At 31.0% G+C, this 26584-nt stretch overlaps 14 protein-coding genes across 14 annotated transcripts; 5 read left to right on the top strand and 9 right to left on the bottom strand. All coding sequences in view use genetic code 12, as the record gives it.

Moving 5' to 3' along the window:
- Positions 1-231: 231 nt before the first annotated feature.
- J8A68_005233 (uncharacterized protein) lies at positions 232-1560 on the bottom strand (the record flags this gene model as incomplete). The annotated part of the gene is made up of 1 exon (XM_049409277.1): positions 232-1560. One exon carries the CDS (start codon positions 1558-1560, stop codon positions 232-234), a length of 1329 nt encoding a protein of 442 aa, XP_049261470.1.
- Positions 1561-1757: 197 nt separating this feature from the next.
- NUP159 (FG-nucleoporin) lies at positions 1758-4760 on the bottom strand (the record flags this gene model as incomplete). The annotated part of the gene is made up of 1 exon (XM_049409276.1): positions 1758-4760. One exon carries the CDS (start codon positions 4758-4760, stop codon positions 1758-1760), a length of 3003 nt encoding a protein of 1000 aa, XP_049261469.1.
- Positions 4761-6524: 1764 nt separating this feature from the next.
- Positions 6525-7580, top strand: STD1 (Std1p; the record flags this gene model as incomplete). The annotated part of the gene is made up of 1 exon (XM_049409274.1): positions 6525-7580. The coding sequence occupies one exon, from the start codon at positions 6525-6527 to the stop codon at positions 7578-7580; it is 1056 nt and encodes a 351-aa protein (XP_049261468.1).
- Positions 7581-7673: 93 nt separating this feature from the next.
- J8A68_005230 (uncharacterized protein) lies at positions 7674-8366 on the bottom strand (the record flags this gene model as incomplete). The annotated part of the gene is made up of 1 exon (XM_049409273.1): positions 7674-8366. The coding sequence occupies one exon, from the start codon at positions 8364-8366 to the stop codon at positions 7674-7676; it is 693 nt and encodes a 230-aa protein (XP_049261467.1).
- Positions 8367-8671: 305 nt separating this feature from the next.
- Positions 8672-10111, bottom strand: SEC61 (translocon subunit; the record flags this gene model as incomplete). Its single annotated transcript, XM_049409272.1, has 1 exon — positions 8672-10111. The coding sequence occupies one exon, from the start codon at positions 10109-10111 to the stop codon at positions 8672-8674; it is 1440 nt and encodes a 479-aa protein (XP_049261466.1).
- A 755-nt stretch (positions 10112-10866) lies between these two features.
- On the top strand, positions 10867-11400 carry J8A68_005228 (uncharacterized protein; the record flags this gene model as incomplete). The annotated part of the gene is made up of 1 exon (XM_049409271.1): positions 10867-11400. One exon carries the CDS (start codon positions 10867-10869, stop codon positions 11398-11400), a length of 534 nt encoding a protein of 177 aa, XP_049261465.1.
- An 803-nt stretch (positions 11401-12203) lies between these two features.
- On the top strand, positions 12204-13247 carry FBP1 (fructose 1,6-bisphosphate 1-phosphatase; the record flags this gene model as incomplete). The annotated part of the gene is made up of 1 exon (XM_049409270.1): positions 12204-13247. The coding sequence occupies one exon, from the start codon at positions 12204-12206 to the stop codon at positions 13245-13247; it is 1044 nt and encodes a 347-aa protein (XP_049261464.1).
- Positions 13248-13727: 480 nt separating this feature from the next.
- J8A68_005226 (uncharacterized protein) lies at positions 13728-15230 on the top strand (the record flags this gene model as incomplete). The annotated part of the gene is made up of 1 exon (XM_049409269.1): positions 13728-15230. The coding sequence occupies one exon, from the start codon at positions 13728-13730 to the stop codon at positions 15228-15230; it is 1503 nt and encodes a 500-aa protein (XP_049261463.1).
- A 58-nt stretch (positions 15231-15288) lies between these two features.
- Positions 15289-17712, bottom strand: J8A68_005225 (uncharacterized protein; the record flags this gene model as incomplete). Its single annotated transcript, XM_049409268.1, has 1 exon — positions 15289-17712. One exon carries the CDS (start codon positions 17710-17712, stop codon positions 15289-15291), a length of 2424 nt encoding a protein of 807 aa, XP_049261462.1.
- Positions 17713-18223: 511 nt separating this feature from the next.
- Positions 18224-20626, bottom strand: J8A68_005224 (uncharacterized protein; the record flags this gene model as incomplete). Its single annotated transcript, XM_049409267.1, has 2 exons — positions 18224-18763; positions 19052-20626. 2 exons carry the CDS (start codon positions 20624-20626, stop codon positions 18224-18226), a joined length of 2115 nt encoding a protein of 704 aa, XP_049261461.1.
- A 230-nt stretch (positions 20627-20856) lies between these two features.
- Positions 20857-23265, bottom strand: J8A68_005223 (Zn(II)2Cys6 transcription factor; the record flags this gene model as incomplete). Its single annotated transcript, XM_049409266.1, has 1 exon — positions 20857-23265. One exon carries the CDS (start codon positions 23263-23265, stop codon positions 20857-20859), a length of 2409 nt encoding a protein of 802 aa, XP_049261460.1.
- Positions 23266-23453: 188 nt separating this feature from the next.
- J8A68_005222 (uncharacterized protein) lies at positions 23454-24474 on the bottom strand (the record flags this gene model as incomplete). Its single annotated transcript, XM_049409265.1, has 2 exons — positions 23454-24246; positions 24293-24474. 2 exons carry the CDS (start codon positions 24472-24474, stop codon positions 23454-23456), a joined length of 975 nt encoding a protein of 324 aa, XP_049261459.1.
- A 180-nt stretch (positions 24475-24654) lies between these two features.
- On the top strand, positions 24655-24924 carry TIM8 (protein transporter; the record flags this gene model as incomplete). Its single annotated transcript, XM_049409263.1, has 1 exon — positions 24655-24924. One exon carries the CDS (start codon positions 24655-24657, stop codon positions 24922-24924), a length of 270 nt encoding a protein of 89 aa, XP_049261458.1.
- A 70-nt stretch (positions 24925-24994) lies between these two features.
- J8A68_005220 (uncharacterized protein) lies at positions 24995-26443 on the bottom strand (the record flags this gene model as incomplete). Its single annotated transcript, XM_049409262.1, has 1 exon — positions 24995-26443. The coding sequence occupies one exon, from the start codon at positions 26441-26443 to the stop codon at positions 24995-24997; it is 1449 nt and encodes a 482-aa protein (XP_049261457.1).
- Positions 26444-26584: the final 141 nt, after the last annotated feature.

The raw sequence follows: 26584 nt of genomic DNA, 5'->3' as shown, positions 1-26584 counted from the left end.
ATGCCTGTGACTTTGTTCTTTGTTTGCCAAGTAACATACTCCTCCATGTTAAGTCGACTCAACATTTTCAACAATGCTATGAATTACCATTTAAAACAAAAGAGATCTTCACTATTAGACTGGTTGTTAATAAAATATACAATATAATGCTCTATATATAAATAAAAATGCTCTTACAATATTAAAATTAAAAAATTTGTTGAGGAGGAAATTGTAAGTCAATTTCACATGCTAAAAGATATCATTTTCATAAGGACAATTGATACTGGTATGCCCCTCTCGCTCACATAAACCACACCAATCATTCTTCCCACTGCTAGGATCTATAGCGCCTGGTGCATGATATATTGGTAATCCTGGGGATGAGTATATGGCACCTGAAGCGGGACTAACACTTGTTGCGGCTGTATCTGCAGACAATGGTCCTTGATTCTCTTTTAGTTGTTTGATTTCTTCTTGAAGTTCATTGATAAGTGTGTCTTTTGATTGTATGGTATGTTTATACATACCATCTAGCTCATCGAGTGAATGTTGAAGTTCAAGAAGTTCGTTTAAGTGAGGTCTAGCTTGAAGCTCCTTCTTTAATTCTTCTACTTCTTTATTCAAGTCAGAATTGTCAATGCTTACTCCTTGAATGCCTACGGACAACCCATCAGCAACCTCCTTTTCCAATTGTTTGATCTTTTCGGTAGATTCTTCCAATTGACGTTTTAAGTGTTCATTTTCAATTTGCAATTCATCATTATGCAGAATCAGTTGAGCTTGGCTGAGCGTTGTTCGCAACTTTATAATCTCATCTTCTTGGCGTTTATTTTCATCCATCAATTCCTCGATTTTGGATTCATACACTTGCATCCCATCTTGTTGAACTGATACAAGCTCATCCATTGCAGCACGCCATTCTGCTCTCTGTTGATTGAATTGATCCAATCTCTTTTCTTTATCGCGTAATACACGCTTCAAATCGTGTATTTCCGTTTCATATTTCGTTATCAAATCAAGAGAAGAATTTCCACCGGTTTGATACAAGCCATTTCTATCATTGGACATCCTGTTGGGACTTTGAAAACCTCCATTGGATCTATTTGTCCTTGGACTCACAAACACATCACTTGTTCTTGGGCTTTGAACCTTATAACCAGGTAATCCGGGGCTCTGAGTTCTACTATTAGTTTGAGGACTTCCCGTCTTTTCAGTGAGAGAAGATACTCTTGGCTTTTGGTAGCTTGATTGTCTTTTTTCCAGGGTCAGTCTTAAAACACTCAGTAAATTATTCATCAGGATTGATCTTCTTGAAATTTGATTTCTTTCAGGCAAATCAGGATTGACTGCTTTGAGTCTATCATATGGTAGAAACAATCCACTCTTTGGTATTCGTACATCAAAATATTGTACTCCTGCTACATCACCTGAATTCTTACCTCGACTGGCAATTAATGATCCAGGAAGTTCGACACCTGCAAACATTCCAGTTTTTCCTTGAATGATTCCATAATATCTGATAATTCCATAACCTGTTGTTCCAGGTACCACGACTTGACGTCCTATTAGATCTGACATATCTTTCCTTGAATAGATCTATAGCTAATATGGGGGATGTTGTATAGAAATGTACAAGTAGATGTTAAATCTATGGATTAGATTTTGTCAAAAAAAAAAAAAAAATTAAAAGAAAATTTAAAAAACCAAAACAAACGGTGCAGAAACAAAAAAATAAAATCCTAATTGTTAAATTAAATTAAAGTTATAAACTCAAACTAATTGTCATCATTTGTATTATAAATACGAGGAGGAGATTTTAATAATTTTTGTCTTAATCGAAGTTTAGATGATGAACTTGAATTTGATAACATTGGTAAACTTACTCTTCTTGAAGTTTCTAATTGTAATTTTTCCATTTCTTTAGCCAAATCTTCTTCTTGCTTACCATGTTCAGTGATTTCATAATTTAACCGGAAAATTACTCGTTCCACATTTTGAATTGTTTCAGACGTAAATGAATCCTTTGCTTTAATTGGCATCATTTTTGACAATAATTCAGCTTCTAATTTCTTTATATTTGTAATCTTTTCCCGTAATTTTGTTCTCATTATATCACTTTGAATATCTAATGGTCTATGTTTCAATTGAGATTGATTTGTAAGTTCATCTTGAAGTAATGCTAAATGACTATAAAGTTTATCAAGTTTGGCTTTTTGATGTAATCGTTTCTGAACAGTTATTGATAAATCATTAAGCATAGACTCTTGGGCTTTCAAATCTTCATTCAATTTGGCAAGTGGTTTATGCGTTTCTTGTAAAATAGAAGATAGTTTGCTAATATGAGACATACGCCAATATTCAACATCCTTCAAGTCTTCAATAATACTATCCTTTTCATGCTCAGTAATGAATTCCCCGAGCAGCTTGGAATTTTCTCCAAGAACTTTCAAATTTGCTTCCGTAACTTGAACAAGCTTGTTCATTTCATTCATGATACTATCTTGGGAAGTTTGAGCATTTGTAGTAAGTCCATCAAAAACTAAAAACTCAGCTGGGGCGATTGGTCCTTCAGACTCTGCTTCAGGAGTTACCTGGGTTTCTTTGGCCGATATAGGTGTCTCCGCTTTGGGTTCAACTTTGGCCTTGCTAACTTCTGGAACATTTGCATTTATGATTGGAGACTTCGAAGTTACTGCTGGTGCTTCATTTATTGACATTGACCCAAGAATATCATCAAATTCTTCTTCCTTTCCAAGATCTTCATAACTTTGTTCATCAAATTCGTCGTCATCAGAAACTTCATCTTCTTCTTCGTCTTCCATGCTTTCCGAACCTGATACTGGTGTGGCTCTCTCCCCTTCCGCAGCTGCTTGTTTAAATGCAGCAAAGGGACTCTCCGTAGGTATTGGTGTTTTCAAGGTAGTTATTGCCGATGGTCCCTTATTCTCGGAAGTACTCTTCCCTAATCTTGCAAATGGAGATTCAATGGGCTTTTCCGGCTTTGTGCCTCCAGTAAGATTTGCAAATGGAGATGCATCAGAGACTGGCTTTGATGTTCTAAAGATGGTTTTATTTTCTGCAATTCCTGCAAATGGTGAAGCACCCTTATTCTCATTAGCACCAAATATTGAACTACCCTTGACGTTTCCAAATCCTGATGCTTGGTTAGCAAAAGATCCGAAACTGGACTTACCAGCAAGAGACAGTTGATTTCCAAAACTCGATGCGCCGCCTCCAAATCCAACTGAACCAAACCCAGCCGCGCCGAATCCGGTGGAACCACCAAAACCCGCAGCTTTTTGTGCTTGAGATTGTGCGAACCCAGTGGAGCCGAATCCCGTGGATCCAAATGGTGAAGCTTCTTTTTTGACAAATCCCGAATCCCCCAACGAAGGACGAGTATTACCTTTTTGATCTTGATCTGATGGTTTTTCTATAGTCTGTGCTCCAAATGCGGTACTGGGTTGTTTTCCAAATGCCGAAGATGGTTCAATTGAAGTTGAAACTGGGGAATATGGTTCTTTTGCTTTTTCCCATGCATCAGCTGCACTTTCAAATGGATTTTCGATCTTATCTTCTTTTGCTTCAGCTGGTGCTACTCCTGTTGAGGATGATTTCTTTTTAAATTCGATTGCTCTTTCTAATGAAACTTCAGCATTCAAAAGGGAATGTTTATGGAATACCCACCAGGTAATCAATTTTCCTGTATGTAAAAGACAATAAACTTTTGGTAATTTTCCAACTGATTTGTCAACCCCTTGACATGGTTCAAGAACTTCAGAATTCAATTCATTGATAGATAGAGCCATACCAACTGGAGAACAATCATCACCTGAATCCTCATCAATTGGGAATTGTGCTCGATAAATATCTTCGGATTGTCCCATTATTTCTGGAATATGGGAGTTTGTGGTTGTACTTAATGTACTAATTTCAATGGCTAATGAAGAAGTAACAAAATCAAAAGTTTGTGATTCAATCCAATCAGAAATATTTGATGAATAGTATGTTAAACTTCTAGCAACAGAACCAAAGGCAGGTGCGAAATCTGCATTCATAGCAAGATAATAATCTGCTTTCTCTTCAAATATGTATGATCTAACATCATGATCATCCAATTCTGCATCACATTTATCATAAACTGCAACTATGAATTTATTCAACGAGAATAAACTCACAATTTGGGAATCAATTGGATCTTCTTCAAATTCGATTTTTTTGGAATTTAAAGTTGTTGCTTCACCCTTTGTTGCATGAATATAATTGCCAGTATTATCCCAACAATAAGCCAGTACATTAGAAGCGATTAATTCACTTTTGGTATTATCAATCAAATACAATTGATTGTCAATAGTTAATGCTAATAATTTATCAGTTGAAAATGGAGATGGTAAAATACCTGATATTGATGAATCCAATACATTTAAACTATTGAATTCATAAGCACCGTTTTTATAATCTGCCAAAGATAATGATTGGATTATGTTTGAATTCAAAATATATAATTTTGAATTATCTGAATTGAAATGAATTTGAGTAATCTCAAATTCTTGATCAAATGTTGTAACATTATCCAATTCACCTGATGAGATTATTTTCAAAGATTTAATATTTGATGTTGCAATTAATTGATCATCATCATTAATTGCCAATAATTTTAAATCCTGGTTTCCATAAGTTTCCAAATCAATGGGTGAATCAAATAAATCAAATCCATGAGAACTTGTGTCTAGTTTAAACCCCAAATCTTCAGATATGATTTCCTCTAAACTTGACATGATATGAGTTTAATTGGATTCAATGGGAGTTGGTTACTTGAGCTTCTCCAAACAAAATGAGAATGCTACTGTTTTTCAATTTTCTCATAACAAGATGATTGGGTCGTGTCTTGCCGGAAAATATCTTAGACAGAGAATTATACTACACTGTAAGACAAACCATTTGAACACTGTAAGACAAATCATTTGAAGAGGCTTTCAACATTAGCAATTCAAATACAGACTTATGTAATACGAAGTATGACAAGGAAAATCATAAGTATTTTAACGTTTTCTAAGCAATGAAGTCTTAAAGTGATTTTCTCACGGGAGATTATTTTCATGGAACATCCAGGTAATAGAGGGGTCCTTACTCCAGGTCTACTTTTATGATATTGTTACTATTGTTCTAGAATATGCGCTTACGTGGAGTTGTACAATTAAGAGTTTATTGTTAGGCAATTGTTATAATTAATCATTGTTCAAAGAGAAATTGAATTTGTTTTGTAGAAAAGTTGCAAAAAATTGTCGAGTTTGTTACAACAAAGGAATTAAGGTTCATATGTGATAAAAATTTAGTTTATCATTAAATGAACCCATCATATAACACATATTACTTTCGATATTGAATCCATATCATATGTCCAATGAATAATCTTTGGAAAATTTAGCTTATCTTTTTACATTAATTAATCCGATTTGTGGTTTTGCCAAGGTGAAACTCGGATAAACAAGACATGAAATTCTTATTTACGAAATAAATAAAAATTGACCGTATTACATGATGATAACAATAGACTTTCGAACAGAGGCTTTCCAATTTTGATTCACAATATTGGAAACTAACGAAGACATGAAATTTAAGGTACCTCCAAATTGAAATGCCCTATTTTACCGAGGCGTATTACTATCCAGAAGCGCAATTATATAGTCCGTCTCATCTCAGAAATTTGAAAATGTGTGGATACTACGGTGGTAATTACACAAAAGACAACTTAGTTGTCTTGTTTAAAATTTTAAAGGTTTACAATGACAGAAAACGTTTCAATATTAGAAAAATTCTTCAAGTCTTATAAAGAGAGATGGCTCTTAAGAGAGATGGCTCTTGTTATTTTCAATTATATAGTCGATGGAATTTCCACATGACTACTAATGGGGGGATGGATGAATGGTTGACCTTCTTATGGATTGCATCGGAAATATGATTGAATGGGATGCATTCCCAATTAGGAACTGCTAACCTGACCGTGATACACAAAATAAATAAAGTTTTTCCGATAATCAGGAGTTTCGGAAAAAATCATGATTATTTTTCCAGTTTCTTTTTCGGAATTTAAGAAGCTAACTATTGAGGATTGGATGTAAATGAAAAACGGGGGATTAATTTATTAGTCGTGCATAATTGTTCAATAGAGTACAAAACTGTAATTTACCTCTAAAAATTACTGTGGTATTTATTTTTTAACCTTTTTTTTTTTCTTTTGTAATTTTTTTGTTGTCTGTCTGACCCTCCTTTTTATACCAACAGAAAAGTTTTCTGTCTTTTGTTTTTTTTCTTTCTAATATTTCTTACATACCCACAAATTATATTAATAATATTCATTAGAATACATACTGACAGTCAGACAGACAGACACATAGTAACAACTGACATATATATATAGACAGACCAGTCAGACATTAATCAGACAAAATTAAAGACCAATCATTTTAGTTACATTAATTACCTACAACATATAAAGCGGTTACAATATTAGCATAGAAGAAGTCAAAAAACGTCTTTAAATGTTTTCATCACCATTTACAAATAGTACACGGCAGAGGCAGCAGGCGCCTTCTCATTTTAAGGATAGTGCCAGAAATGCCATTTATCAACAATTACCCCCATCAGTAACAACATCGAATGGTGCGGCATCAATACGGTCAGCACCTTCACAATATCATAATCCCAATAAATATCAACAACTGCATCGATCACTGGGAGCGTCATCTATATTTTCATCTTTGTCAGGGAAACGATCAGTTAGATCTGCTCCTTCGATATATTCAAGTTCTACGGCGACAATTCCTGAAGATTCTGAACCAATATCAACAACAGTTGAACAATTGGTGAATGATATAGTATTACATGAAAGTCATTTTGCTGAACAAGCAGCATTAAGAGGAGATAAGGGGAGTAATATGTATAATGATGATTTAGATAATGAAGAGATTTATAAAATATCATTAGGTTCAGATTTACAATATCAATCAGTACCAGAATCATTAGTTGATTGGAATTTAAATGTTACTAGATGTAAATTAATAATAACTCAATTACCAATGTTATCTTCAGTACCAGATTTTCAATATAATCAAAATTCATTACCTCAATTAATTGGGGATTTAGCATCATTATGTCATATCGTGTTGATACAATCTCATATTACTGATAAAGAATTGATTTATACTTTATTTTCAAGTAATTTATATCAAGAACATCAATTGGATATCAATTTTAAGAAATCAGTAGCAGAAATATCAGTTAAACAATCAAGATTATTACAAATAAACAGTACTAGTGGTAATAAAGGTGATAATAAGATAAGTCAAAATCAACATTCATTTTTAAAATTTAAATTTAAAGAAATTGCAATTAGAAATTATTTAATCAATTTAGCAGCTGCTGCTACAACTGCTTATGAATATAAAGTTAAATCAGATCAATTAAAACAACAGTTGAAGAACTCTGGGGAATATCATCATCCTGGAAAGAAAGTTAAATTATCAAAAGAAGATAAGAAACAATTATGGGAACAAGTACGACTGGATGTATTTAAAAGAGCAGGTCTTGAAGAGTAATTGGATAGTTTACATATGTAAATTTTGTATAGATTTTTAGATATACTTTTAATGTGATTATGATACACTGTTAATATGTTATATACTCCTGAGTTAAAACTTTCTTCTAGCTTTTTGAATGGATTTATAATGAGCTTTCTTACCACTTGTCTTTGTAATTTGAATTTCAGAATATTTCCTTTTGAAATATTTAGTTGATTGATTATCATTTAATATTTCAGTTATTAAATTCTTACCTCTTTGCTTTCTGTTTAATCTTGAACTATAAAATTCAGTATTACCTTCAATAATTGTTCCCATTTGAAAATATTTTGGTATTTGCCATTTTTCCTTTTTATAATGCCTTTTGGGATCAAGAGCATTTCTTTGTTGAATTATTGAAAGATCTCGTTTGATTTCAGCAGTTAATTCTGGTTGTTTCATATGAAACCATCTACCATCTGTTGTTTCCTTTTCATTCTCCTTCTTGGATACAACTGTTACTGGATCATGTATTCTAATTGATGTTTTATTTTTATTGGATTTAATTTCTAAAGATTGTTCTAAATTTGAATTTATCTTTGGTAATTTAGCTATAGACTTCTCTATCTTTTTGTAATCAGATTCTTCATCTATTAATATGTCATTAGTTGGTTTTATTTCTTGTTTTAAATTATTAAATAAATCATCAAGTGATAAGTCATCGCCAATACTATTGTTACTACTACTGTTCATTTTATCTGCAGTGAAAGATTCAGTTTCTGAACTTTCTAATATAGTTGGTTCTTGTGGTTTCTGTGGAGTCATTATTAGCTATGGCTTGTCTAGTTATATACTTGTATAATAAGGGGTTATAGGAAGAGAGATGAGAATAGAGTATGAAATTTTTTAGGGAATTTAATTTTTTTCTTTCTCTACTATAGATTGTATGGATGAGATACAGAAATACTGCAAAAATTTCATAATAAAAACAACTTTTTTTTTAAACAATTATACATATACAATACACCTAAAAGACTGTAACGGTAGCATACATATATAAATAGATATATCTGGTCTGTATGGATCCAACTTATTGTACACACATCCTTTTAGTCACATTCTAAACACATCTAGATACCATCAGAAAATCCACTAACAATACTTTTACTAAAACCACCTTCTTTAACTGCTAATTCATAATATCCATAAATAGTAGTAACAGCTAAAAGAATAGAAGTACCTGAACCTAAAGTACCCATTAAATCACAAATAACCGATAATCCACCAATAGTAGCACCACCAAATGCAGCAGCAGTGGGGATAATCTTTTTCAATTCTTTATAAGCACTGGTATCTCTATGACCAGCAATAACTAATCCTTGTTCTTTAAATTGTTTAGCAACATCTTTTGGTGAAGTACCACTAATTTCAATCCAAGTAGTTGAGAAAACAGCACATGAACCTAAAACGAAAGCAATATAAACAGTAGTTTTAATTGGATCTAATAAAGCTTCAGTCATTGAAAATGGTGGTTGCATATAATAAGCAATACCACTATTGGCATATAATTGTGAAGATCCTGGTCTTGTATCCCAACTACCTAAAAGTTTAACTAAAAGATTATTTGGCCATCTCATAAATAATAATTGGGAAATAATAAAAATATTTGATGATAATGCACTTTGTAACATAATTGGAATATTTGAAGTATAAAATAATCTAATTGGATATAATCCATAAGGACCTCTTTGTCTAGTTGATTTAATTGGTAATTCAATTCTAAACCCTTGTAAATAAACAACACCAAAGAATACAACTAATGTTGCTAATAATTGAAACATATTTGGTAAATTTGGTCTATAAAAAGCTTCAATTAAAGCTCTCTTTTTATCCTTTCTTGACCCTAATAAATGAAACATAGCAACAACAGCACCATCAAATTCAGTTCCCTTGGCAGAACTTGAAGTTGTTGGAGCAAAGGCTTTCCAAAATACTTGTTCACAAGTATTTGTGGCAGTAAATAATGAAACACCACTTCCTAAACCATAACCCTTTTGTAATAATTCATCTAAAAGAATAACAATAGTACTGGCAAATACTAATTGTAAAATCAATAATAAACAAACACCAATACCTAATGAAGATGGTGGACCATACATACCAGTTAAAACATAAACAGTAGCTTGACCAATTGCTAATAAAATAGCTAATAATTTTTGAGCAACTTGAAATTGTTCTCTATCATTTTTATTACTCATATCAACATTAATTAATTTAGTACCTTGTAATAATTGAAATAACATACCAGACGAAACAATTGGAGAAATACCTAATTCCATTAAAGTACCACGATTAGAAGCTAACATCATTCTTAACCAAAATAATGGATCACTAGAATCACTTGATACAATACCATACAAAGGTATTTCTGACATTACTAAAAAGATTAATAAAGTAATAATTGTCCACATAATTCTTTGTTGAAATTGAACTTTACGTTCAGGAGCAATAACTTCTGGAAGAAAGGGTGAGAAAGGTTTCACCAAATCTAATACACGGAATCCACTCATGATTTAGTTATTCTGTTTGAGTAATTGATAATTGTTATAAATTAGTTTTGNCTGGAAGAAAGGGTGAGAAAGGTTTCACCAAATCTAATACACGGAATCCACTCATGATTTAGTTATTCTGTTTGAGTAATTGATAATTGTTATAAATTAGTTTTGATTATTTGGGGTTGTTGAATAATTCACTTATATGGGGGGAAAGATGATATTACTATATACCCTTTTATAATTGTTCAATTGGTGTTTTTTATTTGGATAATATCCTTGTTCTATTAATATACCAATATATAAAAGATACAAAGGAATTGTATTTTGAAATGTTAATTGATAAAAGAAAGAAAAGAAAGAGAATGAAAGTTTTTCAATTATTTTGGTGCTGTCAATTTTGTTGATCTCAAAATGAGAAGAAGAAAAGGAAGAAAGATTGTGTGTTCATTAAAGGAACAAAACACTAAAGACACGTAATTACAAATTAAATTAACAAATTATTAACTTTTACAGATTATATTATTATTTTTTTACAGGTTATACCGCGCACCAGAAAAAATCTTTTTGTTTTTCACTGAAAATTCATTTTCTCTTTAGCTTCTTTGTCAGTTGTAAATAAAGAGATCATTTTCATTTCAGATGAGACTTACAACCCACATTATCATCATCTCTCATCTCATTTTGACATAATATCTTTTTGGTTGACTGTTCTACAAAGTATTAAATCATATCATCAATAGCAATAGCATATTAATTATATATACATAACAATGTCAGGAGATTGGGCAGCAAAATTAGCAGTAGCACCATCTACTAATACTACCACAAGCACTGCTACTACCACAAGTACAAGTACAAATACTACAACCCAGAATATTAATCCATCATCAAAAAGTAATAGTCCATCAATTGTCACTAAGAAGAAATCATCATCACCCACTACTACTACATCATCACCGCCAATAAAAAAGACATCAACACCCGAAACTACTGAATCACAACAACCACCATTTAATTCTCAAGAAGTATTACAATATTTTAATTCAAATTTTTCAAAATATTTACAACAAGCAAAAGAAGATAAACAAGGGGAACATATAAAGATATATAGATCATTAGAATCATCATCTCAATGGACTACTAAGATATCTTCTTATAGCTCTTCTACTGGTCAAGGTGGTAGTAGTGGCAATGAAAGAACTAAACATAGTGCTAAAGATGTAATTAGAAATAAAAGTAATACAACTAATAATACATTAGATTTATTATTTGAAATTAATCGATCAATTTATCAACAAAAGTAAACAAAGACACATTATAATTATCATTTCATGTAATCACCTCAAGTCAGAATGGAAATGGATCCATTTGCAGTGGGATCTAATGAAAGTAAGATTCATTTCTCGGAAACTACTTTAAAGGTGAAAAAAACAATANGGATCCATTTGCAGTGGGATCTAATGAAAGTAAGATTCATTTCTCGGAAACTACTTTAAAGGTGAAAAAAACAATAAGACAAATAAAATAAAAAACGTTCAGTTGAAATTTATTAGCCGGGATTCTTAAAGAAAACTGTTTACTTAATTTAGAAGAAAAATAAAAAACGGGAAAACATCCCCGATGCTTTGTTGAAAAAGTGTAAGATAACGGTGTAGGGCGTTAGTGCTGGTAGTGTTGGTAGTAAAAGCGTTTTAGAAACTGGAGTTACCTTCCGTCCCGGTGGAAAGGACAAAACAAATTGGTCACAAAATTAAATTTAAGTATGAGAAATGGAGGAAATGAGAAAAAAAACCATCCCGGAGATTTTAGGAATTTTTTTTTTCAATCCAATCAATTTTTAACACTTTTTAAAATATATGGGGTAATATTAAATATTAAAAAAAAAATCTACGGGATAGACATTTCCAATTTCCATTAATCCTGTTATTCAAAAGTATAAATAAACCACCGAGCCCCTCGAATAAGATTTATTCAAATATTCTTGTCTTTCTTTTTCTTCTTTTATATCTTTTAAATACCTTTTCAGTTTTATAATTTCAATTTCTTTTGGTTAAGATATACCCATTTATTCCAAACATATATATATATCCATATTAAATAAATTCACATGCCCGAAATGACTACTCCAAATGATAGCATTGCTAAGCAAATGAATGTTGAAACTGATATTATCACTTTAACAAGATTTATTTTACAAGAACAACATACTTCAGCTCCAGGAGCATCTGGTGAATTATCTTTATTATTAAATTCTTTACAATTTGCATTTAAATTTATTGCTCATAATATTAGAAGAGCAGAATTAGTTAATTTAATTGGTGTTTCTGGAACTGCAAATTCTACTGGTGATGTTCAAAAGAAATTAGATGTTATTGGTGATGAAATTTTTATTAATGCCATGAGATCTTCAAAAAATGTTAAGGTATTAGTTAGTGAAGAACAAGAAGATTTAATTATATTTGAAGGTGGCGGACGTTATGCTGTTTGTACTGATCCAATTGATGGTTCTTCAAATATTGATGCTGGTGTATCTGTTGGTACCATTTTCGGTATTTATAGATTAAAAGATGATTCCAAGGGGTCAATTAATGATGTATTAAGAAGAGGTACTGAAATGGTTGCTGCTGGTTATACTATGTATGGTGCTTCAGCACATTTAATGTTAACTACTGGTAGAGGAGTTAATGGTTTTACATTGGATACTCAATTGGGTGAATTTATTTTAACTCAACCAGATTTAAGAATTCCTCATAAGAGAGCTATTTATTCTATGAATGAAGGTAATTCATATTATTGGCCAGAATATGTTCAAAGATATATTCAAGATTTAAAGAAACCACAAGATGATTTAAAGGGTAAACCTTATAGTGCAAGATATGTTGGTTCAATGGTTGCTGATATTCATAGAACTTTATTATATGGTGGTATTTTTGCTTATCCTGCTGATACTAAATCTAAAAATGGTAAATTAAGAATTTTATATGAATGTTTCCCAATGGCTATGTTATTAGAACAAGCTGGTGGTAAAGCAATTAATGATAAAGGTGAAAGAATTTTAGAAATATTACCAAAAGGAATTCATGATAAATCTGGTATTTGGTTAGGTTCAACTGGTGAAATTGATAAATTTATGACTTATATTGAAAAGTAGGATATACATACTCATTACAATATAAGTATTGGGAAGTAAAGTAAAGTATTTATTTGTTTATATTTATGTATTTTGTATTTAGTTTTTATAAGTTTATGTTTTAAAGATTATTTTAGATATAGTATTTAATGGTCTAGTATTTGTTTCATATACGTACTTAAAGAGATAAAGAGACAGTAGTGTAACGTTGTATAAGCAGGTAGTAATCTAATGATAGTGTGACATTATTATTTAATGTAACCTAAGAAAAAAAAAGAGTCATGTACTGCACTCCATATTATTTTTTTGCTCATAGACAGCTGATTCCGCCTCCTCATCATTTTATATCTCGCAATTCTTAGTCATTTACTTAGTTCTTCTTTCCATTCGATTGTCCATTAAAGGAAGTATATAAGATATATACTTCTTCTTATAGATATACTTGTTGCTGTTAGTGAGTAGTAGCGGTATATAGACAGATATAGACATACGGTATCCATCATGCATAAACGAAATCATTTACATCATTTAAGTCATAAAATAAAGCATTATTTAAGTTTACATATTTCATTAATTAATTTAAAACGGATAGCTTTTATAATAGCTTTGTTGTCATGTTTAGTAAGTGGATCAATATTATTATTTGCATTATTTTCAACTTCATTTCATGAAGTCTTGGGGTTAAGTTATTTACAAATTAATTCAATAGCATCATTTTCAGCATGTGGAATGTATTTATTCTTACCAATCTTAGGATATTTAGCTGATTGTTATGGTCCTGCTTTATTATCAGTATTTCTGATTTGGTTCTTTTGTCCTGCTTATTTCATTAATACTTATTTAGTACAACAATTAAGTCATCAACGAGGAGATTTGGAAGAAGTAATACCTTCCGTCTACATATATTCATTTTGTTTTACATTTTGTTTAATTGGTTTAGCAACTTCTTCATTATATTTTTCAAGTTTATTAACTTGTGCTAGAATCTTTCCTAATCATAAAGGAATGGCAATATCATTACCAGTTACTTGTTATGGATTATCAGCATTAATGGGATCACAAATATTGAAATTATCATATTTTCATTTATCAAATGGTTTATTAGATCTTTTTAAAGTATTTAAATTCTTTGGAGTTTTATATTTAATTATTGGATTATTTAGTTTTATTTCAAGTTCAATAGTTGTTGTTGAACAAGAATTGATCTTTGATATTGTCGATGAAGAAACCGCATTATTAAGTGAATGCTCAAGTGTAGCAGATCTTTCAATACTGGAAATACAACAACAACAAGAAGCCATACCCATAACTCCACAAGTTTCAAAATTAGATCCTCCTAATCATCATGAAAGATTTATGGCATTCTTAAAAGATCCTTCAACTTGGGTATTATTACTATCATTAATGTTAAATATTGGTCCCTTGGAGAGTTTCCAAAATAATCTCGGGTCAATACTTAAAAATATAAGTCCAACTGCTGATTTATCTAATCAAGTTAGTCTAATGGCAGCAGCATCCACCGTGACTAGATTAATTATGGGTTGGTTATCAGATTTTATTTCTTCCCCCAATAGAAAATATCCAATATGTCGAGTATGGTTATTAATTGGAATAATTGGAATTGGAATATTTGGACAATATTCAAATGGAATTTTAGATCCAAAAATTAAATTTGATTATGGGAAATTATCATTAATTAATGGAATAGCATATGGTGGATTATTTACAATTTATCCAATTATTGTAGCTGATGTTTGGTCTCTTGATATCTTGGGATCTACTTGGTCATTTTTTATGATTGCCCCTGCCACGGGTTCAATATTATTTTCATTATTATATGGAAGTAATGCTGATTCAAGATGTACTGAGAATGCAAGAGCATTATTTAATAATTGTTTATCAAAATATTTTACATTCACATCTTTAGGTTTAACCATTAGTTGTTTATTGGTTTATTTTACATGGAGATTTATTTGGTATAAAAGAGGACTTTCACATTTTTAATAGAATACAATAGCATTACATATACGTGTATAAATACAAATTCCACAAGGACACTTATTTATTTAACTTGAAATGCATCATCTTGTAAGAAACTTTCAAAAAGTTCAAGATTAAAATTAAACCCAAAATCGGTCTTATTGAAATTCTTAGACTTTTCAATCCAAGAACTGGTTACCATTTCTTCAGTTGTAATCCTTCTAAATTGATACCAAAAGTTTTCTGTTTGCATTTCCCTAATTATTTCTTCATCTGACCCCGTCCAAATATCTTTCTCATTAACATTATTATAATGTAAATTTCTTCTAATTAATTGAGTTAATTTTTCAATTTCAATTTGTGATAATTTAATCATGGGAATCTTAATTGAACTTTCTTGATTCAGTTTCATTCGATTCTCATATAATTTCATACAATTGGAATAAACATGAGAAATATGTAATGAATACATATAACTCTCGGCTAATTCACCTAATACTTTAACTCGATTCAATAAAAAGAATCTAATAGATTCCAGACAGTCTATTAAACATTTAGTAAATGATTCAAGGGATTCTCCTTGTGATTTATCAAAACTAGTTGGATTCTTGGTTAATTCAACAATTGAGCAACTTAATCTATTCTTAAATGGAATAAATGTCATAAATAATAAATGGATATAAATATGAAGGATTGGTATAATGAATATTGAAAATTTATAAGAATCATCTCTTTGGATTAAATTGGTAGATAAATCATTTAAATCTGCTAATAAGATTTGTAATGATTTACCAAAATAATAAGATTGTAATGTACAATTACCTTTAGCTTCATAATATAAATATAATAAATAATAGTTATAAAAACAATATAACTTTATTCTAATGAACATTCGACAGGTAAATAAGTCCATGAAATTATCACCATTCAATAATTCAACTATTGTCTTTGATTCTAGATTCTCGTCATGTTCTAATTGAGAAAGTAAACTAATTATTTCAGTTATATTGAAAGATTCATTTACCAGTAGATGGATCTTGGCAAGTTTATAACATATTAATAACAAACTTTGGAATTTATGAAATGAATCTATAATATCTTGTTCTAATTTGATATTTCTTGAGTTTGAAAAAACCTCAGAAAGTTCAGGTAAACTGACATCACTATTCATTGGATCCGTAGTAATAGTAGTATTAAATAATATCGAGTTCAATATATCTATTCTCACAAGGAAATGCCAAACTTTTCTTCTTAAAATCTGTTCTTTAATTGATGTAACATTCATATGTATCGGATCTCTATTTAATCCGAGTGAAAATGCCAATTGAATAATTGCGCCCATTGAACTCTGAGTAGTACTACCTGAGAATAGATTCTCAGGAGATAAGTTCAAATATAACCTGAAAAGCAAACCTGCTTGTATAACAACAAGTGGTTGTCTTTTAGCCAAATCGAATTCTTTCATAATGACTTCTGCTGCTCGAATGGCATCCAATGATACGGGATACATTACCAATTCTGAACCTGAAGAAGACCTATTGATGTTCAATAATGAAAGGTATGCAACACGAAGGATAACTAGATGAATAACTAATATTGCTAAATCATAGGACGATTCTACTTTAGGAACACTATGAAGATAATTTCCTTGGAAATCAGTTGGAATAATTCGGTCAAGATCACTTCTGAAATCATTTTCATCAATAATGGGAAGATGAGGATATATATCATGGAAAAATATATCTAAAAGTTTATCATTTACCCAAGATGGTGGAATTAATTGAAAATAAGATGTCATTGGATCAAATATATTTGCATCAGGTACAAAAGTAATCCCTTTAGATAAACCAGATTTATTTATAATTTCTTTTAATTGATTGAATGGAATTAGTTGACATTCTTCATCAGAGGGTATATATCCTTCATCATAAATAAGTTTAGCTTTCATAGATAAATCAGCCTTCTTTTCATCAGATAAATCATCAATAGTAATTGATGTCTCCAAGAAATTCATTCTTTCTTTTAACACACGAATCATTTGAAGCCAACTTCCTTTTGCACCAAGATCTCTCCTACATAATTGCATATATGGAAATGGTCTATGTGCTAGCATTAATGGACCATCTTCACCGGGAACAAAACTTCGATCATAATTGATTTCATCTATGGCACTACTGCTAATGGGACTAACTCCACTTTGACAATTTTCAACCAATCCATTAACACTGGGTGGTGCATTTGACCTGAGAGTACTTTCTAATTCCACTATTTGATTCTTGATAACTTCGATCTGTTGAAAGACATTTGTAGCACTGGTTGAAACCGATTGTTTGATAATTGAGTCTGATTTTTTCACTAGATTTTTCCGTTCTGCGGCTTTGCTATAAGTACATTCAGTTTCTTGTCTAACGCATGATAAACATGGCAGTTGTCGATCACATTTCAATTTCCTCGAGTAACAGTTGTCACAACTTAATATCAATCTACCTCTTTTTTGTTTAGTCATTAGTACATTGACTTTTTGGGAATAAATAGAGAAATAAGATTAGGAAAAAGAAGAAATAATAATGGTTCGGGCGAAACTTCGGTCCAAATTTATAAGTTTTATATTTTTTTTTTTTGGCGCTAGCTTAAAACATGCAGAAATCCAAAGTCCGAAACAAACGTTTGGTCCAGAATAATGAACCTCAGTATTATATGGGGATTGAAAATAAAAGGGATTTTAATTGGTTGTAAACTGTTGTGTGCCGTAGTATTTGATGAAAGTAGCTACGATACTTTCATGTGTGAATGAAATCATCTACTGGTTATCCTGTATCACAGACACATAATATTTTCGCAGCCAAATTTGCAAAAAATTCTAAAACAATTGGCTGCATAAAGTTAGAATTTAGACATAGTTTAAAAAGGAATACAAAAAACTAGATTTGTCGGAGGTGAAACAGAATAATATATCTTTTTGCTTCTATTGGTAATTTGTCTATATAGAAAACGTTTCTATGTTTATCAAAGTCCACTTATGGCACTACCTCCTGAAAATTTTCTACAGAATCAAATAAATCAAAATCAAATGTAAAATTGATATCTGCATTATTGAATTTTCTAGCTTTTTCAATCCATGTACTAGATGCCATTCCCTCAGTTGATATCTTCTTTATTTGGAACCATAGATTATCAATCTGCATTTCTTCAATTAGTTCTTCGTCTGAACCTGTCCATATATCATTCGACTCAATATCTTCCTTGGTCATATTACCGTGCAACAAGGAAGTGATCTCTCTAAGCGTAGTTAACGGAATCTCAATGATTGCATCTTTTCTAGTTTCGGGCAGATTGCCTGAGAACAATTTCTCATTATTATCATACAATTTTAAAATATTGGAATGCACTTTCGAAATACGGAATGCATATAAATATACATTAGACAGTTTATTCAAGATTTTGACTTTATGGAATAAGAATTTGCCAAGTATGGAATTGCTTTCATGTAGTATATTCATTATATCGTTTGGTGAGTGGCCGTCAAATTGTTTAATTGTCTCAGGATTGTTATGAAACTCGAAAAGTGTACACCCAATTCTGTGTTTCAAGGAACTGAATATTATAAATAACAATTGAATATATGTATGAAACAAAGGAGCTAGAAAGAGTGCATACCTATGTGATTCTTTGCTGTAAAAAAACCTCGAAGATAACCCATTCATGTCAATCAAAAGAATTTCCATGGTTTTGTTATAATAATATATCAGCAATGGTACCTTTTTAGCTTCATAATACAAGTATAAGCAATAGTGGTTGTATGCCAAAAATAGTTTTATATATATGAGTAATCGACAGCAAAATACATTTACGAAAAAAGGGTTTGTCAAATAGGAATCAATAGTTTTCAATTTCAATGCCGTTTCCACTTCCAATCGAGAGATTAGGCTAGTGACCAACTCAACATCAACAGTTCCATCAACTATCAAATGAAGATCCGCAAGTTTACCACATATAGTAAGCAATTCTTGAAACCGATGGAAAGAATGAATAATCGTCCGTTCCATTTCCATATTCTTTATGTTCGGTTCCAATTCGGAAAATTGAGGCAAACCTACATCAAAAGTATTTGAATTAGTAGATAAAGTAGTTCCAAATAAAATTGAATTAAGTATATCTGTCCCCACAAGCAAATGCCAAATCTTTTTCCTCAAATTTTGATGCCTTGCTGAACCAATTCCAAGACAACCGGGATCTCTATTCAAACCGAGGGCATATGCTAATTGGATGATTGACCCCATTGAAATCTGAATTTCACCGCCAGATAAAAAATTCTCTCTTGAATACATTGAGTATAATCGCAAGAGCAAACCCGCCTGTAAAGCGATTAGCGGTTGCCGCTTGCTTAGATCAAACTCTTTCATTATAACTTCAGCAATTTTTATAGCATCCAAAGATATCGGGTAGTTTATTAGTTCAGAAGAACTTGGCCCTGTGAAATTAAACAAAGAAACATATGCGAGGCGTATAGCAACTAAATGGATCACCAAAATGGCCAAGTCGTATGAATTTTCTATCTTAGGTGCAGGGTGTAAATAAGTTCCCGAAGATTCATTGACTGGGATAATTCGTTGAAGATCATTTCTGAAATCGTTTTCATCAATCACAGGCATGAATGGATATATTTTGTCAAAGAAGATATCTAAGAGTTTTTCATTTACCCAAGGTGGGCCAATTAGATCAAAATAAGAATCCATTGTATCGAACGTATTAGTACAAGCTGCAAAAGATATTGATTTGATCAAGGCATGATGATTAATTATAGTTTTTAATTGATTCACAGAATATATATTTTCATCCCATCCTGGAATATAACCTTCTCCATAAATGATTTTTGCTTTTACTACTAATTCATTTCTCTTTTCTGGGGATAAACTAGTTACAGACACTGACGAGTCTAGAAAGTTTGAGATCTTCTTGTAGACACTGATAAAATGATTCATTACCAAACGTGCTCCAACATCCCTCCGTAATAGTTGCAAATATGGAAATTGTCTATGAGATATTATCAAGGGTCCCATTTCCCCTTGTCTAAAGCCGTAATTGAAGTTAATTTTGTCAAACTGACTATCAATTGGGTTAAGACCAATTTCACAATCAGGAACCAAGCCAAAGAATCTCGGGCTTGTCTTATGAGGTTGCGAGAGTTCAGGGCTTGTCTTTATCAAAATGGTAGATAGTCTTTTGGGTGTCTCTGTACTTTTATCATATTCTGGCGAAGTCAGCCCAAAAGAAGCTGACTCTTTATTGGATTTGTTATAACTACACTCGATTCCTTTTCTTTCACAATTTGAACATGGAGATTCTCGATCACATTTGATTTTCTTCGTATAGCATTGATCACAACTAAAAGTTGTCCTTCCTCTTTTCCGTTTATTCATTTCTGAGAGAAGAATCGAGTGACCTGAAGGTTTTCAGAGTCCAGGAAATGGAAGTCTCGGTCTAAAATATTCAAACAATATTCTGGCGCCATTCTCGGCCTAAAGCAATTTTTTTTGGGCCGGACCTCGGACAATTTTGGGTACAATTTCGGACAAAACAATTCACATACAATTACATCAACTATATACAAGACTATATTATACTACTAACACGCGATCAGCTATAGGGATCAAACAGAAGCAAACCCACTATCTAATAAGAAATTGTTAACATCCAAATCAAAATTGAACTCAGGGACTGAATTATTAAATAATCTTGCTTTATCAATCCAAGAACTAGTTACCATTTCTTCAGTGATAATTTTTCTCATTTGAGTCCAAAAGTTACTGACTTGCATTTCCTGAATTAGATCATCTTCTGATCCTGTCCAAATATCATCCGGTTCTATACACGTTCTTGAATTGACCTTTTTGAAAAGCTTTGCAAGATCATGAATTTCTTTCAGTGTGAAGTCAATAAAAGCAACTTTTACCAAATCAGGATGACTTTCTGATAATATATCCATACTTTCTTGAAGTTTCAAACAATTAGAATGGATCATAGTAAGCAGCCATAAGTTTACATATGTATCGCCTAGTGTAATCAATACTTTGGTTTTATGAAGCATGAAACGTCGAATCGAAGAATCAAAGTCCTTTAATAGAATCATAAAGGATTCTATAGACTCATTTGGAAATTTTGCTATTTGGGTAGAATCTCTTTCTAATTCATAAATGGTAGCTAAAACCCTACACCGTAAAGTCAGGAAAACAGACGAAACCAAGTGAATATAAACATAAAATAATGGTTGAAGCATCAATACAACCCCGATACGGTCGATTTTTTCAATTCGTTTCCAATCAAACTCTTGTAAATCAACTAATAAAATGTGGACTACTTTCTCAAAATAATGCATTTTCAAGGAACTACCTTTTGCTTCATAATAATAATATAAACAACAATAATTGTAAACTAGATATAATTTAATATAAAGTAATACCCGACAACATAATATGCCTGTAAATGAAGGATCTTGCAAATGCTTATCCAAAGTTGATAATCTCAACGATGTTTCAACTTCCAATTGAGAAAGCAAGTTTGTTACTAAACTAACATTGAATTTCCCATTTACAATCAAATGTAAATGAGACAATTTGTAGCAAATTGAAAGCATATTTTGGAAATCATGAAATGAAGCAATAATTTGTTCTTCCAATTCATTATCTCTTGAATTTGAATGTGCTTCATTATATTCTGGTAATGGTACATCAAAAGTTTTTGGATCAGTTGAAAGTGAAGTTCCAAATAAAATCGAATCCAAAACATCCAATCGAACAAGGTAATGCCATATTTTCCTTCTTAAATTTTGATATTTCCCTGATTTTACATTGAGACAAATTGGATCTCTATTCAACCCTAAAGAATATGCCATTTGAATAATTGACCCCATTGAGATTTGAGTTCCACTCCCCGATACAAAATGTTCACGAGAATAACAAAAATATAATCTTAACATCAATCCTGCTTGTAATACTATAAGGGGTTGTCTCTTGGCTAAATCAAATTCTTTCATGATTATTTCTGCAACTCTAGTTGTATCTACAGAAATGGGGAAACTCAATAGTTCAGAAGCAGCAGAACAAGGACTTCTGAAATTGAATAATGATAGATAACTAAATCTTAAAATGATTAAATGAATTGCCAAAAGTGCCAAATCATTAGCCGATTCAATCTTTGGTGTGGGGTGTAAGTATGCAGAACCATCTTCAGAAGTTGGGATAATTCTTTCTAAATCCATTCTAAAATCGTTTTCATCAATTATTGGCATGGCTGGGAAAATAAGTTGAAAGAATAAATCTATGAGTTTTTCATTTACCCAAGGAGGAGGAATTAAACTAAAATAAGAAACCATCGGATCAAACACTTGAGTATAAGTTAGGAAGGAAATACCTCTTGAAATTGCATAATGAGATATTGATTCTTTAATTTCATTAAGTGAGAATGGACCTTCATCTGTGTCAGGTATATAACCTTGACCAAATTTCAATTTTGTTTTCATTTTAATTTCATTCTTTCTTTGTGGAGATAAATTTTCTATAGTCACTGATGTTTCATAAAATTGTGGCCGTTCTTTAATAAGTTTTAGAAAGTATACCCACATAAATCTTGCACCCAAATCTCTTCTTAATAGTAATAAATAAGGGAATGGTCTATGGGAAATTAATAATGGACCAGTTTCACCTTCTCTGAATCCCAAATTGAAATTAATCTCATCATCATGGTCATCAATAGGGTTAACTCCGACTTTATATTTGGGGTAGTATGATTGATTAGAAGGGGGAGTAGATTGGTCTATGGGACTAGAACTTCCTTCTAATTGAGCAATTCTTCTTTTTATAGACTCAATTTCCTTTAGAGTCTCTTTAATTTTGGATGATTTCTTGGTAACCATTGTTTTCCGATCATTTGCTTTAACATAAGTACAATCAATTTGCAGTTTGATACAAGCCAGACAAGGATTTAGCCGATCACATTTAAGTTTCTTTGAATGACAAGAATCACAACTGAATATGACTCGAACTCTTTTAGATTTGTTCATTGATGGTTGTAGATCTCTGTTCAATTGTGCAATAGATTACAAAAAAACAGTGTGGTGGTTGTTTCGGCTTTAAAAAAAAAAATCGGAATTTCAATTTCTATTTTCCATTGGGGATCAGAGCCTTTAATTCAACCAATCAACGCGTGTCTCTGTAAATACGAAGATATGGTTAAACCGTAAATGATTATTTAAAATCCTCTTAATTTAATAAAAGTTTTACCATTAATTTGTTTAATTAATAAAACATCATTTGTTATTAAATTATCAATCATAAATTTAGTTTGTGAATAATTCATGATATTATTAATTAAAATCCATTCTGATTCTTTAATTAATAATTGTTCAATTATATTTGACCATTCAATTGTAAGTTGAGTAATTAATTGTTTATCAATAGAAGTTAAAGGATTGGATGTTCCCGATATTGTTAAATATTTAACAATTATTCTTTTTAAATTTAATGAAATTAATTCTTTAACTTTAATCAGTTGATTTAATTGAGATACAATCTCAGTAGTATTATTATCATTAGATTGGTAACCTAACTGGTGCTGTTTGTCTTTTAATTGTTCAATTATCTGTTGTTTAGTTTGTTTGTTCTTATTAATAACATCAAGAAGTTGTTTATATTCTTTAATTAATAAATCCAAAGAATCTATCAGTTTTAGTTCATTTAATTCTAATTGATATTGTTGTTGTAAATCATCCAAAATATTAATAGTAGATACAATACCAATAGTATCATTCTTATCAGTTAAATAAGGAATCTTTTCATATGATTCATTCAAAGCTATTAATCTCTTTTCAATTGGACAATCAATCTGATACTTATTTAAATTATTAATTATGAGATCAGCTTGTTTATTAAATTGTTTAACGCGTTCAATATCTTTTTGTAATCGATTTAAATAAATTTCATTAACATCTGAAGTATTAATAGCAATATCTTGTTGTTGTTGATGCTGGTGACTCTCATTGATTCTTGAATTCAACAAGAGATCTAATAGTATTTCTCTTTTTGACATACTTAATNAGATCAGCTTGTTTATTAAATTGTTTAACGCGTTCAATATCTTTTTGTAATCGATTTAAATAAATTTCATTAACATCTGAAGTATTAATAGCAATATCTTGTTGTTGTTGATGCTGGTGACTCTCATTGATTCTTGAATTCAACAAGAGATCTAATAGTATTTCTCTTTTTGACATACTTAATAAGAATATCAACCTTTTACAACACGGTTTGATAATTGCTAACAGAAATTTAACAATAAATTCCAAGAACAAATCAGAAGTGCAAAAAAAAAAAAAATCAATTTTTGAAAAATTCAAATATTTCATTCAAGCTGTTGTTAGATATTAAACATCTGAATAAAGCATTACATTATCATGTCCTCACTTTCAACTTCTATAGTCCAAAGTCTAGACGAAGCCTCTAGAAAAGAGATTATGCAGTTCATTGAATCAGAACAATCAAAATCAAAGGTTCAACTGTCTATTCATAGTTTCACTGATATGTGTTTTAAAAAATGTAATAAAGATAAACCAATAATTACAGGTTCATTGGATTCAAATGAAGAAAGATGTCTTGTCAACTGTTTAAATAGATTCTTAGATACAAACATTAAAGTGGTGGAAGCTTTACAAGCTGGACGTTAGGAAAAATAGGTGGGTCATCCCTGTATATATATAGCTAGATAGTTTGGAAAATCAAATAAACAAAATACTCCTAATGGATATTCTTGTCAATATAGGATATTGTACTCAGATATTCTTCCAATTTATCACACTTCTTAGATAGTTTCTTGAGTGCTTCTAAATTCTCAATAATCTGTGTTGCAACTGGTTCATTGCTCATTTCATATTTCTTCAATCTTTGTTGCACAATGTACCATGCTCCAATAAAGTCAAAATGATAAGAAAACAATATTTCAGAAAGCCCTTTAGGATATTCTTGAGTAATAATCTTATGATGACATTGTAATGCATCTAATACAGCTGTTGTTGATGTCGTTTCTAATAATCCAACATCTGTTATAATCTGATTTAAAGTAAACATAATCTTTGACATACTAAGAAACACTTCGATGGAAAGTTCTTCAATCATCCTATTCAATGTCTTTAGCAATATTTCAATAATCACACCCGTATTCGCATAATCTCGATTATTTAGCAAATGACCTAATGATGGTAAAACATGTGAATTAAGTATATCTATCAAATCCAATTTAGTTCCATAAATCAATTCAATATCTATAATACAAGGATATGCCACGCTTAATATAGCTTTTGATTCATCAACAGGCGTTATGCTAGGAACATGGACAAGACATTTCCTTAAACCTTCTTTTAGTTCAGGAATTAACCCCGAATTTTGAATACTATTGAAGTTGAAATCAAGTTCCAGAAATCGTGTAACAAGGCGTTTAAGGATCTGACATGCTTGTACTTTTGCCGGGATATCACCTTCATCAATAAGATTTAAAATAAATGCAATCGTAAGTAACCAAAATTCACCCTTCCATACAGAATTCAATGTCGCACAATCAATCAAGAACCACGCATTAGTTAAAGAATGGGGATGATGCTTCCATTGGTCTTTTCTTTCTTGAAATTGGAGTTCATTCTTTATCCGACTGTATCCCAATCTTGGACGAAGTCCACCACCAGATTTAGCTTTGGCCCTATTCTCTGAAGTGTTCAATTTCTTCAAGTTCTGTTTATATACATTGGAAATAAACTCTGGTACATATGACTGGCTATCAATATTGTGTTTTCGTATTATAGATTTAACTATCTCTGAATTTGTGCTATTACTCCAAGGAAGATATGGATTTGAATGTAAAGAAAGGACTTCTATTGTTTCCGGCTCCAACTCAAAGCAAACACGTAACAATCGTAGATATCTATAATATTGCAAATGAGTAGGACTTTCCAAATTCCAATCAATATTCTCAGGTAGTTGTAATTTCTTTATAAGGATATCTTGGATATGATTAATTGGATGACTAATCATTAACAGTTCAATTTTGAAAGTTTCATAATCATCATTTAAATTGATGAGCTGGTTCGGTATTTCAGCTAATTGTATTTGTATATCAACAACATCTTTTATAAGATCATCCATTTGTGATCGAGTTAATTCTTTCAGACCAATTGATTGTCTCGTTATTATCATTTGTACCAAAGAAAGGATTAAAGTAAACTATAGAAATTTTGACAACCATCAGTACACCCAAAAAAGTTACACCCTCCCATACAAATTTTCATAAAAATTTGGTAGCACCATGACATCTTCTCCTTCAATTTTCCCAGTAGG

The sequence above is a fragment of the Hemisphaericaspora subhashii genome (assembly GCF_019202705.1).
Source record: "Hemisphaericaspora subhashii strain CBS 10753 chromosome Unknown scaffold38, whole genome shotgun sequence".
In the NCBI taxonomy this organism is placed as follows: domain Eukaryota; kingdom Fungi; phylum Ascomycota; class Pichiomycetes; order Serinales; family Debaryomycetaceae; genus Hemisphaericaspora; species Hemisphaericaspora subhashii.
This window is presented reverse-complemented; position numbering and strand designations above follow the sequence as displayed.